Here is a 17,178-nt window from a genome sequence, read left to right as displayed (position 1 = left end):
AGAAGAGCCCTAGACGTTTGTGCATATCGGGGTCAACCGCATCATCACCACCATAGTCATCAATCATCATGGCACCTGGCCGGGGGTATGCACATTGGGCGGGCGAAGAGAAGCTTGCTTAGAGTCAGTGGGCGGCATTCTGCGAGGTAAAGGCAAAAATGTGGAATGGGCTGATGACCGATGGACGAATACACAGTCGTAGATAGATGGAGAGAGATAGATACCTACGGTACCTAAATGTGAGGTTGGTATGCGATGCTCTCTCTCCACTTCACACCCATTCCGACAACTCACTCGTCACCTACGCCATTGCTAATGCAGGCTCTCAACTCTCTTTTTCTTGCTGTCTTGTCTCTTCGTTGGTGTCTCTGCTGCAGGCAGGCCATGCCCCAAGAAAGAAAATGGCGCCCATTTCTAAAACGCGTTTCAGATTCTCTAGAAATGCGCTACGGACAGTCGGCAGCCAGGGCCCCGGTCTCCCAATGCCCAATCACGTCTGGCCGGACTAGGGTCAGGGACAGGGACATAGAAATGCTGGAAAGCAGAAGCGCACAAAAAGAAGCGAGACTCGCACTCTTGTCTCCCCATTGTTGTTGACCAGTCAGGAAGCACTGGCTAAAGGCGGCCATGCGACACTGCCGAGTGGACGCATCTCTGCTATCTCTGAGAAGTTTCCTCTCGCAAAAGTACCGATACATTTACAAGTTATCCGTGGTTGTGGCTAGTGGTCAAACCTATACTCGCTCAGATATATAGCAAATAATATTCACAATTTAGGACACAATGAGATATAGAGTCAGCCGAGTATCCTCAGATGGTAAACATAGTCGTAATAGAAGGTTATACCGAATATAAGAGATGATCAATGATCCAAGTGCTGCCGATCACATTCAACACATGTATACACACCGGGCTGCATCATGGGGCAACTCCCTTTTGGCCATTATCATAGAACAACAGTTTTTATGATCATGATGACGGAGTTCAGACATAAAAATTTGCAAATGCTTTTTCTTACACCCCGTTCCCCAACACAAAACAACATCAACTGGGCCACTTACACGAATAGTAATGATATTTTCCTTCCAACTGTGGGTAAACCTGCCACTGCGGAACAGTCCCATTCCCTGTGAGAATGCAACAGCGTAATATGACGGTGGTCGTAGCAAGTCCACCCAGCCCCAGCTTTATGTGCCGATATTCTGTCATGCATGATGATTTCCAGAACTTGCTGGTCCCGCTCTCAGGGAAGCTCTTATGGAGTCTTGCTAGGTTGATAGTAAGCACAGTCTCTGTCTCTAAGCGATGCGTCAGTATGCGGAAATTAGGTACAGCAAGTAGCCATCGTAGGACCGCACACCCCTCGCTCAACCACTACCGAGCAATATATTCTGACTCCTTTTTTAAGCTTGTCTGAGACAATGACAGCTGTGCATGGCAATGCGGGGGGAAGATATTGAAAGAAAAGCCATTCCCATCTGGACCGACCAAGATCTGAGTTCAATGTCTTGCGGTTGTCTAGTCAGTGCCCTTTGTAGGATGAAATTTTAGGTACGACACACACGAGAGAGACATTTGTTGACTTTCTATTCATAGAGCTGAGCACTCTCCGGCGCCTTTTTCCCTATGCATGAACTTGACGGGGTGGTACCGGTACCGATTTGCCCCGGCTAGCTGCTTGCCGCTTTGTCACTCTTCGTCCACTTTTTAACTACATACATACGAGGTTGGGGGAGGAGGAGGGAGTAGGTGACGAGCGAAAAGTGACTTGACTTGCTTGGGAGGAGAGGGATGCAGGGGCCTTGACCTTGCGACCGCCGACCGACGGTACCCATCATTAGCAAGAGGAGCGTCTCCATTTGCGGTCATCTCAGATCTTTAGCACTTGCGGGATGATCTATCTCTAGTATGCATTCTGGACCACTGGCTTTTAGATTTTTATTGAGCGCGGCAAGGCCACTCTAAGCGGCCGGGCTACACGTTGACAAGGCAGAAAGCGTGACGCCGTCGACTGCAAAGCTTAAATTAAAACGGCATGTCGTGGCAGTCCAAGTGGGAAGAAGAAGACCATAGGTAGGCACTGGCGCTGGCTGAGATGCCAAATGCATTCGAAAATGCCATACAAATGCAGCGCGCCTAGAGGCCATGCCATGCCATGCACACACATACATATTCCCCATACTTGCTTGCGCGCGAATCGTCAGGATTGGTCGCTTGGTTCAAGTCGTACTGAGAGCGGGTCGTCAGTTGTGGTGTGGCCACGGCCATTTTTCTGAGCAGAGAGGTTCTGGTTCTGGTTCTCTCGCCAAGGATGACATGGACTGTTTCTACCATTACAGAAGTCAAAGCCGACCGTTCCTGACCAGCTTCGCAGCGCAACCAGCACGATCCCAGCAGAAGAATGCACCTAGAAGGGCCGTGTGGTGATCCACCCCAAAGGCGACCCTTGTGACCTGACCTGATCCTCCTCCATGGACTCCTCCAGAATGCTGTTTGTGAGATGATCCTCCTCTTAGTGTACGTAGGGGAACTCGAGTTGAAGGGGAATGACCCGATGACACCCACCACGGTAGATGATGGCGACGTCTAAGGATTTCTATATCCACGCTTATTGCATGGGCAACACTAACAAAAAGACAAAAAAGAACTGTCGGTTGGTGAGGCCTTTCATCGCGCCAATGATGTTGATCGTACTCTGTTACTGATTGAATACTGAGTCGCGAACAGCTAGACTATTACGACACAAGTCTTTTGGGCAGCCGGCCTAACGCCCAGGCACAATGCATTGTGCAATTATAGGCCAATCATTATTAGTGCGTTTACTGAACAACCAAAAAGAGGTCCAGAAATTATGTACACTAGATGCTACTTGCATAGTCGAAGTTTTTGAGAGAAACAGAATTTTCCACGGAAATGACACAGCTATTCTTTGGTGACTTATGATTCTATTACACTTCTTGGGACCTCGAAAAGTAGCAGAGGCAAAAGATGGAGAAACCAAGAGTCAGTCCTTCAGTCAGTCAGAACATAGGACGCAGGGAGAGAGAAACGTCGCATCGGCTCATGAGCATTGTCCTCCTCGCTGCATCTTTAACCCTGCCGTGATCCCTTCCTGCTTCCCTGCGATACTTGGCGCCTCCTCTTTTTTTCTAATTCTTTTTTCCTCTTGCTCTGTCGGAAATACTCCGTGCATACCCACATCAGCTATGTTCCCTGGCAAGCCTGGCACTGAGCACAGAAATAAAGAGAGTGACCAAAAAAAAAAAAAAAAAAAAGCGCCCGAGACTGGGTACACTGACCCCGATCCTGACCCTCGTGCCTACCCAGCCTGGGATGTACCTTAAGCTGCCGGTTGTACCTACATGGGCCGTGGGCCGGGACTGGGACTCATGCTCTGGCGCTGCCCATCAGGGATCAAGATGCCATCAGCGCATTTCTCGCAGCGGATCCAAAAGGGTTAAAAAAAAAAAGAGAGAGAAGCCAGGTCCAGAGCCAGGGCCCGCGAGCGGGGACAGCTAGAGAGACAAAACAGAGAGTCTGTTCTCTCTCTTTCTCTTTCTCGCCATGCCCTCCCGCTTGGAGATGAGGCTTGTCCTGCTCCGCTGCTAGCGGCGTCCCCTAAAAAAGCACACGCCGTGAACGCAACCGCCGGCTGCCCTGTGCCATGGTCCGCTTCGAACAACTCATTTCACTGGCCGCTGTTCCCCGAGATTGAGTTGGGCGGACTGTGGGCAGAATGAGGAGCAGAGATATGCTCATCAGAGTAGGATTAGGTCGGCCGATAGTACATAGTGTTCATCATCGCCAAATGACAACTTTCCTTAGTGCAGAAAAACAAAACTACGCAGCATTCGTAGGCACTCTCTGGAAAATGCCCGGAATGACATATTATGGATTTACGTAGCAGAATACCCATACATAAAGCAGAATCCCGGACATATCAAATACGACTGACTGGGCATTCGTTTTTGGCATGTAACGGTAATGGAGGTTCGTGGATTCGATACCCCGTATGATCATTGGGAAAGTACACTGTATATTGATACCATACCTGTTAAATTCACTCTCGAGGGCTAGGAGCTACATACTCAGGTACATTGATAGGAGGAGGAGAGTGAACAGAAGGTGGCTGCCGACCCGAGCGAGCTTGCACAGCTTCTTTGATTTCGTACCTTACATAAGGCGGTGAACCAAAGTGACTACTACCGTCACTACTACTACTACTACATTATGGCGTAGGTACTCGTGAATTAGTTGCTGATGCTGACCAATTCGACTACAGCTGCGTTATCGTGGCTACACCAGTAGTATTCATATCAGCATCTATGTGCGTTCAGTGTAGAGCACGTACATTACAGAAACAACGAAACAGAATAAGGAAAAACTATTGCAAAGTGAACAAAATGCGTGGCTTGAACCTCGCCGCTACAACGTTGACCTACATACATACCTAGTACCGCCGTGAGCAAGCAAAAAGAACAGAAGAGACCTGCCCAATCGTATGTGTGCCATCCAACCAGCCAACCGAACGAGAGACCAACCAGCCAATCCATCCTCCGCCCATCCACTCAAAATCCATCCTGCGTGGTGTGTCCGTCCACTCAAAGTCACTCACACCCCCCCTCCACTTCCCTTGCCCTGCTTCCCTCATGGGCCCCGGCTGGACTGGTTAGTGGTCAGTGGTTGTGGCTCAAAGGTTCCCACCCCAAATCTCTCTCACTCTCACTCCCACTCCCACTCTCTCTTCGCGCTCCGTCTCCATCTTTCCCAATCCCATGCGACCCCCCCCAAATTGACCCATACCCAACTGGACGTACATGGATGTACATAGTAACCTGCTGTACCACCCGGCCGACTCGTCAACAGCTTGTAGAAATCATTAAACACCCCCCAGGTCCGCCCTCGCCTTTCCTGTCCACCCTCTCCCGGCCTTTTTGACTCTTGTGATTTCTTCACTTCGAGACATCCTCAGTCTTTCTTTCCTTTCTTCTCTCTCTCACTCCTCTCCCACCTCGTCTCGTGACTACTAGAAGTGTTGCAGTTGTCCTTCCTCTCCGTCAACTCTACTGGAGAGCTAGCTGCACACTCAAAATCCCACCACTGTCATCCCGCCGCCCCACGAGACGCTTCCTTTCTCTCGACATCCAAGGGAACCCGTGCGCCAGCTCGCCACTGTCGCCCATCAGAAACAACCAAGTTTGTCGCAACGCGCCAACTTGTCCAATCTGATTCTTGTCTGTACTCTGCCCACGACGAGGTTGAATCTCTGGTCGTTGGTTGTTTCGATACTAGAACCAAAGTTCCACCAAAGTCCCCAGCTCTCTTTCCTGGACCCTAATTCTGGACCGCATCGAGGACGCGCTCGCTTAGTCGAACGGCGCCCACCCTGCATCCACAGCCCACAGGACGGAGGACCGCATCGCATCGGCTCCATCGGCTTCACTCGTTCAACAGCAGCTTCAATCACCTTGACGGTTCATTGTCGACTGATCCCGCCTACCCATTCGCTTGAGGCAAATTGGAGGCTCACAAACGCAACTCGCGTGCAAAATAAGAAAAATTATTCCCAAGAAATTACATCCAACGGGCTGGACTCGACTAGAAAAAGCATATCTCATACGTCGTTTTTCGCTATTGATTCCAAAGGCAGCGCCTTGAAGCCTCTAGCATCCCACTAAACACCTCGCCCGCACAACAGCAGCTCTGGACACTGCCCGGCTATTTCCCAAAAAGTGTTTTTTGTACCTGTCGCAACGGTTTCAATTCAAATAATTGGTCCACTCGATTGTCGGCGCCCCGCAGAGCGACCTCAATTGAATACTGGGACTCTTTTTTCACCTCTGCCTTTAAGTCTTTCTAATTGCGTTTGTGCAGAGAATGTACACGCAACCCGCAGCTATGGCGGCCGCACCACAAAAGCCAGAGACTTTCATGCTCAGCACAGAAGCTCAGCAAGCATTGCCGCATGATGCGCAGGTAGCGCTGCAGCAAGTTGACAATCGTAAGTAACCTGTAACCCCGCGATCCATGAGACGAACCGCATTGTACTCACTGCTTGTTTAGTCAAGTACTTCCTCATCTCCGCACCTGTCGATTGGCAGCCAGACCAGTACATTCGCAGATTTCTTTTGCCCACTGGCGAATATGTCTCCTGTGTACTATGGAACAACCTCTTCCACGTCTCGGGCACTGACATTGTCCGCTGCCTTTCCTTCCGCTTCCAAGCGTTCGGACGTCCCGTCAAGAACTCCAAGAAGTTCGAGGAGGGTATCTTCTCGGATCTGAGAAACTTGAAGTCTGGCACTGATGCATCCCTTGAGGAACCCAAGAGCCCGTTTCTCGACTTTCTCTACAAGAACAACTGCATCCGAACACAAAAGAAGCAGAAGGTCTTTTACTGGTACAGCGTCCCGCATGACCGCCTTTTCCTCGATGCCCTGGAGCGTGACCTGAAGAGAGAAAAGATGGGCCAGGAGGCTACCACCATGGCCGTCAGCGAGCCTGCTCTGTCGTTCCAGTACGACTCTTCTCAGTCTCTCTACGAGCAGCTCACCAAGGCCCAGCAAGCCAATTCTTCGTCATTCAACGCACAGCAGGTGTCCTTTCCTCAGTCCCAGGCTCCCTCTCCCGTGATGAGGGCAATGGAATCTATGCCCCCTCCACAAATGATCCCCCAGACCATGGCCCCTTTATCCGACGGCATGGACGCGATGGTTCAGTACCAGGCGATGGCAATGGCCCCAGCTCTCCCCCCTCAGGTTCAGCAGGTGGTCAAGCGGGAGCCTGAGTTCGCTCGCGTCCAGTACAACCAGAACGGCGTTCCGATCCAAGGCCACCAGCGTCACGCTTCCATGCCTGCCTATGGCCTCGAGTACTCACCAGCCCCATCTTTCGTCTCTTCGCAATATGAGGACTACAGCAACCGCGGTATCTCTTTCGAGCCCATCACTCCTCCCCAGCAAGCCCTGGGCATGGGCGCTGAGCCCGCCTATATTGCCAATGAGGAGACTGGTCTGTACACTGCTATTCCTGACCACATGGGCGGTGTAAATGGCCTGAATGGAATGATCCAGCTTCCTCCTTCCAACCTGGCTGGACCTCAATTCTCTCGCGCCTATGGAGCCAACAACGTCTACTCTGTCATTGAGGGCTCCCCGACCTACAAGCAGCGACGCAGACGATCATCGATTCCCCCTTCCATCTCCGCCATTGCAGCCGCCACCGCTCAAGTACAAGCAGCTGCTCACCGCCCTTCTGATCTGAGAAGATCGGTTTCGGCATCCGTTGGACCTGTTCCCGAGGATGAAGGCGAGACCTCGCCGCCTGGCCTCGCCTACAGCAACTCCCAAGTGTCCATGACAAGCCAGCATCATAAGGATATGTTGGATATGTCTAGACATGGCACCCCTCTGTCCACAGTCGAGGGCAGCCCCGCCATGAACCCTATGGCACTCCAACACCATGACTACATGCAGATGGGACACAATGACCTCAACAGCGACGCCATGAGCGACCGTGGCATGATGTCGCAAGGTGGACCCAACGTGGTTCGTCGTGCTCGCTCTGCCACAGTCATGGAGCTCGGCCCATACCCTCAGAAGTCCCACTCCTGCCCGATTCCCACCTGTGGCCGTCTCTTCAAGCGTTTAGAGCACCTGAAGCGGTAAGACCGATATTTTCTACGTTATGACTCATGTGTGATGCGCCGCGCATGTATCTGACTCAATATCTAGACACGTGAGAACACATACACAAGAAAGACCCTACATCTGCCCTTATTGTAGCAAGGCATTCTCTAGATCGGACAACCTAGCACAGTACGAACCCATACCTTTCCTACATGTATCTTTCCTTTGTACAAGAAAAAAAAAATCATGTGATGAGCTACGATGTATTGTGCGAGACCGCGAACCAAACCAGAAAACTTCAGCCACGTCACGACGCGCATCAGTCATACCACACTACATCATCACTCTCACAGATTGGATATCCAGATAAAGAATGAAAAACTAACATTAGCTTCTTCACAGACACAAGCGCACGCACGACCGTGGTGAGGGAGTCGAGGGTGGCTTTCCCCTGTCAGGCGAGGAAGAGGATGAGTACTCTGGCGAGGATCACCTCGGTTCTCTGGAGGAAGCCTCTCCCAACTCAGAAGGTGGATACATGCACAGCTCGCTGAACAGCGTCGCCCACGGCCACGGCCACACACATGGCACCCCGACCAGCAACGGCATGATGCCTACCACAAGCATGTCGCAGCAACCGACATTTAACAGCCTGCAAACGCTCAGTATGCCAATGACCATGAGCACGCCGGCTGGTGCGATGATGTAGAGGTGGATTTTGTTCTTGTTGTTTTTACTGGTTTTCTCTTGTTTACTAGCGGGTTGCATCATGACGGACATGCCATTTTTCATTTACGTTGGAAGAATCATGCGGATGACTCGTCGAGGCCACAAGAAAGGTTTCCGAGCTGTTGGGTTTAGCGGACTGTTTTGACTTGTTCGCGTTCATGTTTTGACGCGAGACTCGAGGTTCTGCGTTGTAGTGGACCAACAAACAGACCTGGGTTCACACACAATACACTTTTTCGATCGAGGCTTACCAATTCCCTGGCAATTGGACGCCTATTTTACTACTATTTTCTTATCTTTCTCCTTTGTCTTCTTATCTTGTTCTCTTCTTTACAGCACGAGGGATACCAAAAACGCAACGATAGACAGGCGGTTGAGCATGCGCTAACCGTCACTGCATGGAATGGATGTCACTACATCGAGTTGGAAGGACGGACGAATGGGGATTGAGAAGGCAACTCATGCTATGTATATATAGTCTTTTTTTATTGGCCTTTTCACTATTTCTTGTATTGATCGCGTCCAACAGGAGGAGGCAGCGCTCGGTGGATGGTACCAGACACGCTATCAGATGGATTCATTCATCTATGGCACAGACTCAATCAAAAAAAAGATATGAAGAAATTCAGAGAGCGGGATCTCGAGATCAGCTCATTCAAGATACAATAGTTCGTCCGAAAAAAATCCAAGGAAATAAAACAAACATAAAGATATCCAATGCCGTATCTCCTGCCATGTTATCCAAGAACATGACCTGCCAAAAGATTGATAAATAAGATGTTCTTCTCGAACCAATGATTCGTCGATACGTGACTGGCTAGCAGGTCACGAACACTATGTAGCTAACTAGATATCAATTTGTAATGTCAACCCTCATTTATGTTACTAAATATAAATATCTCCTGGTATTTAGAAATGCGGATCGGAGTTCTTCATCCAGTAATACTGACGGCATTTTCAACGGGAAGAATGTCTATGTCACGGCTTGCCATCGAGCGAGACAATGTCTCGAAACAGAAACTTGTGCAAACTTCCAGTCTCTGGGAACAATGCAACTAATATAACCAACGGGGTATCAAAATCTGCCCTTGCTCCCATTACAAACGCGTTTATTCATGCCATGAAGTAGCAGCACCTCATCGCTTTCGCCATAGTACGTAACAGACCGAGAATAACCTTTACATTTAAACCGCGTACTGCCGCTCAAAGTGTATCCCGTCGCGTCGCTGGAGTGTTGGTTTCATCAGTTCAGACTTGGAATAAGTGGCTTGTTGGACTCTTTCTTTTTGTGTGTATCTGTTTGCAATCACCTCCGGCGCTTCTTCATCTTGCCGCCGCTGCGTACAGGTCCATTGATCTCGGCAACGTCGCGCTTGCTGAGTCTGAGCATACCTCCTCTCATCTTGCCGACGGCGGGTGCATCAACAGCCCTCTCCCTCCTTCTGCCGCCGCCGCCGCCGCCGCCGACAGAAGACTTTTTGCCGCTGGACTCCTTTTCGAGAATGATGCCATTCTCCTTGGCCTCGCGGCGCCTCTTGGACTCGCGGTCCCGGCGCGCGCCCTCGATGCCCTTGCGGTGGCTCATGGGCATCTTGTCCTGCTTGTAGATGGAGGCGGCCCCCTTGCCGCCGCCGCCGCCGCTCAGGGCCGCCACGCGCATGTCGGTGGCCAGGTGGCGATTGCGGCCGCTGTGCTCCGTATTCACGGTCGAACCAATGAGCGATCCGGACCGATTGGTTGGGTTGAACAGGTGGGATTCGGACAGCAACCGCTGCAGGGCCAGATCGTTGCGCACCAGGTCCGCAGAGTCTTCTTCCGTCGGGGTCTTGGTCTTTTGTTTCGTCTTGGTCGTGGTTCCGGTGTCGCTGCCGCCTACTGAGGCGAGAGGAACTTTGGACGAGAGGTACGCTTTGGCTTCGCGCCTTGCCAGCGCCGCGGCCAGGGGGTTGGCCTTTGGTGTGTTGGATTGCGTATAGTCCACCACCTCTATCTTGTTGGCTTCTTCTGGTTCGTCGTCTCTGTCGTCTTCGTCATTCTCGTCATCGGAGCCGGAAAGACCATCCCAATCGCCCTCCTGAGCATCGTCATCGTCATCGTCGTCCTCATCCGAGGATCGCATGTCTTCTACATCCTCGTCTTCTGCCTCGTCTGACTTTTTCACCTTTTCTCGAGACTTTCCATTTGACTTCTTCCCTGCTGCTTGTTTTGTCGTGTTATCAGATAGCGGTGCAAATTGTGCCTCGAAATGCCGCCTGAAGATCTCCCGAGCTTCCTCTTCAGAGATTGTTGGTTTCGCTGCCGGGGCCGCTGCTTTGGGGGTCACGGAAGCGCGAGATTTGCGTTTCCCCAAGACTGTCGTCATTCTTGATACTTGGACTCCGTTTTTGGGGTATAATTGGGTGTTTCTGCGAAAAGTTTGGTGGTGCTTTGTGTAACGAGAAGAAAATATAAATATTGCGACAAATGGAATGACGGATGTTGAAGTTTGAGATTTGCCCAGTTGGTTCCTAGAGTCTTTCAAAAACTTTTTTTTTTTTCCAGCAGGATCAGCAGCCTTGCACACGTATCTTGCACTATAAACCGCTGTTTCAAGCCAATCACAGGGATGATTAGTGCTAGATGACGCCGGAATTTAGCGATTAGTACCTTAACCGACCTACCCCGCGGTAGCCTCGCAGACCTAATCGGACTTTTACAAGACTTTTTGCCCCGCCAATGGGGTCTGAAGTCATACAATTGTATCTATTGGCGAAGCAGAACCCATATACAGCTTTTCCTGACTCAACTACATTATCTATAGAGAAGACTTTCGTTTGAAGAGCATTCAATTCTTTTGTCTCATAATTGAATAGCCCGAGCTTCATCTCCCGTCATTTCAAGTCGCCAAATCTCAAGAAATGACGCGCTTTAGGCCGTGTATTGACCTGCACGCCGGTCAGGTCAAGCAGATTGTGGGCGGCACCCTGAGCAACGACACGTCGGAGCTCAAGACCAACCACGTCTCGCTGCACCCGGCCGGCTACTTTGCCAAGCTGTACCGGGACCACGAGCTGGCCGGCGCCCACGTCATCATGCTGGGGCCCAAGAATGATGCGGCTGCGTCCGAGGCCCTCGCCGCTTGGCCGGGCGGCCTGCAGGTCGGTGGTGGTATCAGCGACAAGAATGCCAAGGAGTGGATTGAAAAGGGCGCGGAAAAGGTGAGATGAGGAATGAAACTCGATGATTGAAGATTGACCAGGTCACAAGAAAAGAGAGAGTGAGACAGAGTGAGAGAAATGGCAGCTAAATCATCCCCCGTGTTAAGTAGGTCATTATCACATCGTACCTATTCCCCGAGGGAAAGTTCAGCCAAGAGAGGTTAGACGCCGTCCTCGAGGCCCTGGATGGAGACAAGAGTAAGCTCGTCATCGACCTTAGCTGCCGGCGGAAAGGGGATGACAAGTGGTTTGTCGCCATGAACAAGTGGCAGACCATTACAGATATGGAGGTAAACCAAGGTGAGTCATCATGTCGCATAGACGATCAAGTGACTTCTCTCTACAGAGGCAGAAGCAGAAGAAGAAGAAAACAAAACTGGCTAACAAAAACCTTGATCACAATTCTCAGAATCCATCAGACAACTCGAGCCCTACTGCTCCGAGTTCCTGATCCACGCCGCGGACAATGAAGGGCTGCAAAAGGGCATCGACGAGAAGCTCGTCCAGCGCCTCGCCGAGTGGTGCAGCATTCCCGTAACCTACGCCGGCGGTGGTCGCCACCTCGAGGATCTCGACCTCGTTCAGAAGATCAGCGGTGGCAAGGTCGACCTGACCATTGGCAGCGCCCTCGACTGCTTTGGGGGCGACGGCGTCAAATTTGACGACTGTGTGGCTTGGAACCGGAAACAAACATGAGTCTGCAACAGTGGGCTGCATGTCCATCTGCTGTCATGGCTGCAAATGGCCAATGGGCAGGAATGGAGGAATCGAAAAATCGCATTGGAGGAGTTGATTAACTGATATAGAAATTGCAAAAAATCCTCACTGGATAATATGAGCCAACATACAGAGATGTCGTTATCATAGATTTTGTACCTTGCTTTCTCGTGTTGAAATGGCTCCCAACTTTTTTTGGTGTGCGAGTTTTGTCGAGATGAATCCCCATGTGTCATCTCATCTGGCTGGTTACTATGTTCAAAATAGAGTACCCAATACTCAATATGATATCGTTCGAGCCAGTACCTGACACTCCATTCATCTCTTCGCAGAAGACCAAACAAAACTCAGCTTTTGACCCTTGAAATAAAGCCGTTTCTGAAAATCAGCGTTTGATAAAATTTTGCCAATCGTCATACGATGATGAAAAACAGCTAGAAAAAGCCAAAATGAACACAATTATTGCCATACAAAACTTTTCAGTCGTCATCGTCATCATCACTTCCACTGGACCAGCCTTCCTTGTATCCCTCTGCAATCTCGGCAAGCTCGTTGCCAATGTCTTCTCTGTCTTCCAGGCCGATGGATCTCAACACCGTCGTACGCAGACCTTTCATCTTGTCCGTGACGGACGAATCTGTTGAAAGGACTGTCCGCATAGACACTGGATTTCTAATGGAATCGCCCTCCCGATCTCTAAAGACACGTGGGTAGCTGTCCAGCATGGGATACATGAGCTGTGATTGGAATCTGCAAAGGCATTAATTAACTCCAGAATTCCAAGACAGGTATGGTATCTCGATAAGAACGGCCCACGTTGGGTCGAGGTACTTACTTGTGTGTCTTTGGTCGCTCGAAACGCCTGTACTCGTTTTCAAGAGGTTCGTCATCATCAAAGCCCTTCAAAGCATCCTCACCTCTGGCTGTGCTCAGCTGGGAGAAAAGATGCGGCTTTCGTCCACCCCTAGCGCCCGCCGATGAAGTAATGTTTTCCTCGAGGGAAGACAAGTCCACCTCGAGCTTTGTGACGCCGCTGGGGGAACCTGAATCGGACTGATGTTCCTCAAACTCGAGCGCATTGAGACGGTCATACATCTCTCCTCTACCTGTTGGAAGTTGCATGGCGCCATTTGTACCGTTATGGGCTGGCTTTGGTGGCTCGATCAAGCTCAACTGCATGTTGACTATAACCTGCTTGCCAAACACATTCAAAAGATCAGCGGCGTTGCCGAGACTCGTTGAGTTGGCTTGGTTGGTCATCCTCATGCGAGTATATAGGGAAGTACTCTCCATTGCTGCGTTGAAGAGGGCCGAGACGTGCCAAGGCGACGATCGGTCTAAGGAGATACTCGAGGGGAGCCTCTGGGGGACGCCGAGAGGAATCACGAGTGACGCCTGAGAATTCATGTCGGCAAGGGCTCGTGCCTTGTTGACTAGCTTTAGAAGTCTCTTGTCCTGGAACGTGTCAAACTCGGTAATAATTTCAGATAAAGTTCGAGGTAATAGAAGAAGCTTACCCTTGGAAGGCCATTTGTCGGCTCTTGAAGACCCCACACCCAAATGGGCGTCTTGCCATACTCGTCCCGCAGACGTTCCAGATACTTGGCCGCAAAGCCACCCCAAGCATCGTCGATACCGGTCATGACCTGAACGCCCTGCATCTGGTCGGCCTCCTCGACAAAGGGGCGGAGGTCGCGGTCGACGATGTCGTGGTCCTTGTCGAGTGAGGAGAAGAGCTCCTCGCCCATGGACCACTTCTCAAACGGCATCAAGCTCGAGTTGAGCTCGTACTCGTTAAGCTGGACAATGGACCGCGGATGGTAGAAAACGCGGCTGAAGTCGGACCAGTACCGCACAGAGCCGGTTGTGAGCTCCGGGGCGGCGGCACCAGTGTCCAAGCTCTCCTGGTATGCGCTGAGCTCAATGGGCTGTTGCTTCTGCACCACGGTCTGCCCGTTCCTATCGCCGGGTCAGTCGGAAAGCAGCAGAGGGAGTGGAAAGGGAATGGACGAGGGCACACACCACAGGGCTGTCGGTTCGCCATCCTCGGCCTCGTACAAGGCATTTATCTTGCGCATGGAGCCAAAGCCGCCCTTCAGGTCGTAAATGACGGTCCTCGGCATATAGGTTTCGGTGCCATCGCTACCAATGCCCGGCCGGAAATGAACGTCATGGTCGACGGGCGATTCCCCTTCCTCGCCATAGGTAAAGTACGACTCCTAGATCTGTTCAGCAGTCGATTCATTGTGATACGAGTCAAGGGATGGCCGTCAAACCTGAGTATTCCAGAAATGTGTGCCCAGATAATTGCTCTGCTGCCCGAGCTGCAGCGTAATGATTTCACGCATGATGTCTCATTGGGCAGCTCGGCCACAAGGAAGATTGGGGGGGTTTTCTTGGAGGAGGGGGATTTTATGATAGCTCTGTCTTATCCTCGGCTCGATATACATGCATACATATAGGATGTATGTATCAAAGGGTGAGAATAGGGAATAATAACATTAAGCTGCCATCATTGGCCATGAGATTTGCCAACAATCATGAAAATAATTAATTGATTGACACACAGCAGTGCTGCCAATTGGATGCTGTGGAGCTCCGCTAGGTTTCCCTAAACTTTTTAGGTACAATGCTGCTGTGGCTCGGTAGTGGTGCTGTTGCTGCTGCTGCTGCATCATCAATCATCATCTTCAGCTTATTAGCGGCGGCTGCCACGCAATTGGCAGAGGCCCCAGAGATAAAAATGTACGTACAATCGTTCACTGGAATCAATGTTTGGGCGGCGGGCATCAAATATTTAGCGGGGTGTACGGGTGGGCCTCGGCTTCTTTATGAGTAGTTGCTGCTACACTGAGCTGGCAAGAAAAAGCTAAGGCTTTCCTTCCACCCATCGACCCGGACCCAGTCAGTACTGGACCCAGACGGGGCGGCCGTCGACGATTACAACGCCCTAAAATCATAAGAGGTCCTCCTGCCTTGCACCGTCCCTTCATTTTGGTTGACCTTCTAACCCATTGATATGCCGTCATTTACCTAATCACTGACAGTCTCTCATATCAAAAGAAAAGAAAAAAAAGATTAATTCGACCTCTTCTTTTTTTCATGCACACCCATTCTCGTCGTCTCATCTTCTCCTGATCTCTAACGACCGTCTTGCTCATCACAAACCATGGCGAATCAATTGAATCTGAACCTCGCTCAGGAGTGGGAGTCGTGGAAAACCCCCGAGACCAAGGACGTGCAGCCAGCCCCAAAGCCCGGTGAGAAGGCGCCGGTCAATGAGAACTTCACACTGAAGACGGACAAGCCAACCCTCATTGTCTTTTTGCGTCACTGCGGGTGCCCATGTATGTTTGTTGTGTTTACTTTCATCCTCTTTCCCCCCTTTGATAGAAAGCTCTCCCCCCAAAGAGGGCACACCGACATTTTTGCCAGGGTGGTAGAACGTTTATATCGTTTTTTGGTCTTGGCATGAGCTATAATCATACTATACTCCATCCAACTTTACATATCCTTCACGCGCGAATCCATACTTCTGAATATCCTCATTCGTATCTACTCTCTTTGGCATACCTACTGACACCTTCAACTTCTACAGTCGCAGAAAAGACCTTCAAGAAGCTCACATCCATCTCCTCAAAGTACAAGGAGGATCTGCACTGCGTGGCGGTATCGCACTCGTCGCCCGAGGCCACGGAGCGCTGGGTCATCCAGGTCGGCGGCAACTGGGAGGTCGAGGTCGTCGTCGACCACGAGCGCGAAATGTACGCCCAGTGGGGCCTCGGCGTCTCAAACACCTGGCACGTCCTCAGCCCCCTCTCGCTCTACCGCGTCTTTCAGCTCGGCAAGCAGGAGAACATTTGGAACCGCGCCACCGAGAGCGGCAACCGCTGGCAGACGGCCGGCGCCTTTGGCGTCGACGCCGACGGTACCGTGCGCTGGGTCCAGGTCGCCGCCTCGGCCGACGATATGCCCAACCTCGACGAGGCCGTGCGGACGCTGGGCATCCAGCCCAGGAAATGAGGCGGCAGTCTGGAGGCTGTAAAGGCTGTCGTCGACATGTGGCGGCTACCTCGATCCAGTCTCTTGCTTTTACCGGTCTATTTCAAGGCAGGCGGGGATATGAATGTGAAGAGGAGGTATCATGACTGTACGAACGTAAATAAAGTATTACTTGACATCTTCTAACGATCTATTATGAGCGGATACATTTGCAACTCGATGGACACAGCAAGTATCTCCACACCGTGGACACGTATATTCATTCTGTCAGGTCGATAGCCCAGGGGCTATTCGTACCATTAGCAAGAGAAACTTATTTACCATCTGCCGTTACAATCACTTCACTCCGTTCGGTGGCATTGTTTGCATTCAAGCTCCAATGTTCATGCATTTTATTGATTATATTGAGTACAAAACGTGAGAACCATTCTTCACATAACAATCCTCTTCTCTTCCTCGACTCCACCAGTATCCATGCCTGACAAAAGTAAATCACAAAATCGCAGTCCAAGATGCCTTCCCTCCTACCGTCCTTAAGAAAAGTCGTCCCCTGGGCCGCCTTCACTCGACTATGTATTATCCGCATTGCTCAGAGCTTTTACATCAATAGACAGACAACTTTTTATCTTCCAGGAATCATGTACTGATGTTGCTTATAGAACGCTTTGCAATCGCCGCAGCCGATCATGGACGTGCTCGTGAAAATTACAATGTAAGAAGAAAAGACAAGAAAAGGTCTTGGTGGCTGTAGAGCCGTGACCAACCAGAAATGGTAGCAAACAAAACCAACAAACGCCATCCACCCTAGACTTCAACTCCAGTCGTACAACATGACCCGTCCGTCGTCAGTGTCTCCTCGTCGAAGGACATGGCGAGAAGTACTCAGGTACCGAGAGCTCCTCAGT

General features: G+C 50.8%; 5 protein-coding genes across 5 annotated transcripts; 3 read left to right on the top strand and 2 right to left on the bottom strand.

The window, feature by feature from the left end:
* Positions 1-5,898: 5,898 nt before the first annotated feature.
* Positions 5,899-8,337, top strand: PFICI_05259 (Transcription factor steA; the record flags this gene model as incomplete). Its single annotated transcript, XM_007833840.1, has 3 exons — positions 5,899-6,001; positions 6,064-7,663; positions 8,031-8,337. The coding sequence occupies 3 exons, from the start codon at positions 5,899-5,901 to the stop codon at positions 8,335-8,337; spliced, it is 2,010 nt and encodes a 669-aa protein (XP_007832031.1).
* Positions 8,338-9,663: 1,326 nt separating this feature from the next.
* Positions 9,664-10,719, bottom strand: PFICI_05258 (uncharacterized protein; the record flags this gene model as incomplete). Its single annotated transcript, XM_007833839.1, has 1 exon — positions 9,664-10,719. The coding sequence occupies one exon, from the start codon at positions 10,717-10,719 to the stop codon at positions 9,664-9,666; it is 1,056 nt and encodes a 351-aa protein (XP_007832030.1).
* Positions 10,720-11,254: 535 nt separating this feature from the next.
* On the top strand, positions 11,255-12,250 carry PFICI_05257 (1-(5-phosphoribosyl)-5-[(5-phosphoribosylamino)methylideneamino] imidazole-4-carboxamide isomerase; the record flags this gene model as incomplete). The annotated part of the gene is made up of 3 exons (XM_007833838.1): positions 11,255-11,554; positions 11,665-11,854; positions 11,964-12,250. The coding sequence occupies 3 exons, from the start codon at positions 11,255-11,257 to the stop codon at positions 12,248-12,250; spliced, it is 777 nt and encodes a 258-aa protein (XP_007832029.1).
* A 500-nt stretch (positions 12,251-12,750) lies between these two features.
* Positions 12,751-14,619, bottom strand: PFICI_05256 (Protein dml-1; the record flags this gene model as incomplete). Its single annotated transcript, XM_007833837.1, has 5 exons — positions 12,751-13,021; positions 13,107-13,726; positions 13,789-14,230; positions 14,294-14,490; positions 14,548-14,619. 5 exons carry the CDS (start codon positions 14,617-14,619, stop codon positions 12,751-12,753), a joined length of 1,602 nt encoding a protein of 533 aa, XP_007832028.1.
* An 821-nt stretch (positions 14,620-15,440) lies between these two features.
* On the top strand, positions 15,441-16,294 carry PFICI_05255 (uncharacterized protein; the record flags this gene model as incomplete). Its single annotated transcript, XM_007833836.1, has 2 exons — positions 15,441-15,618; positions 15,870-16,294. 2 exons carry the CDS (start codon positions 15,441-15,443, stop codon positions 16,292-16,294), a joined length of 603 nt encoding a protein of 200 aa, XP_007832027.1.
* Between the last annotated feature and the right edge of the window lie 884 nt (positions 16,295-17,178).

This window comes from Pestalotiopsis fici (assembly GCF_000516985.1).
Source record: "Pestalotiopsis fici W106-1 unplaced genomic scaffold PFICI_Scf_3, whole genome shotgun sequence".
NCBI classification, from domain to species: domain Eukaryota; kingdom Fungi; phylum Ascomycota; class Sordariomycetes; order Amphisphaeriales; family Sporocadaceae; genus Pestalotiopsis; species Pestalotiopsis fici.
This window is presented reverse-complemented; position numbering and strand designations above follow the sequence as displayed.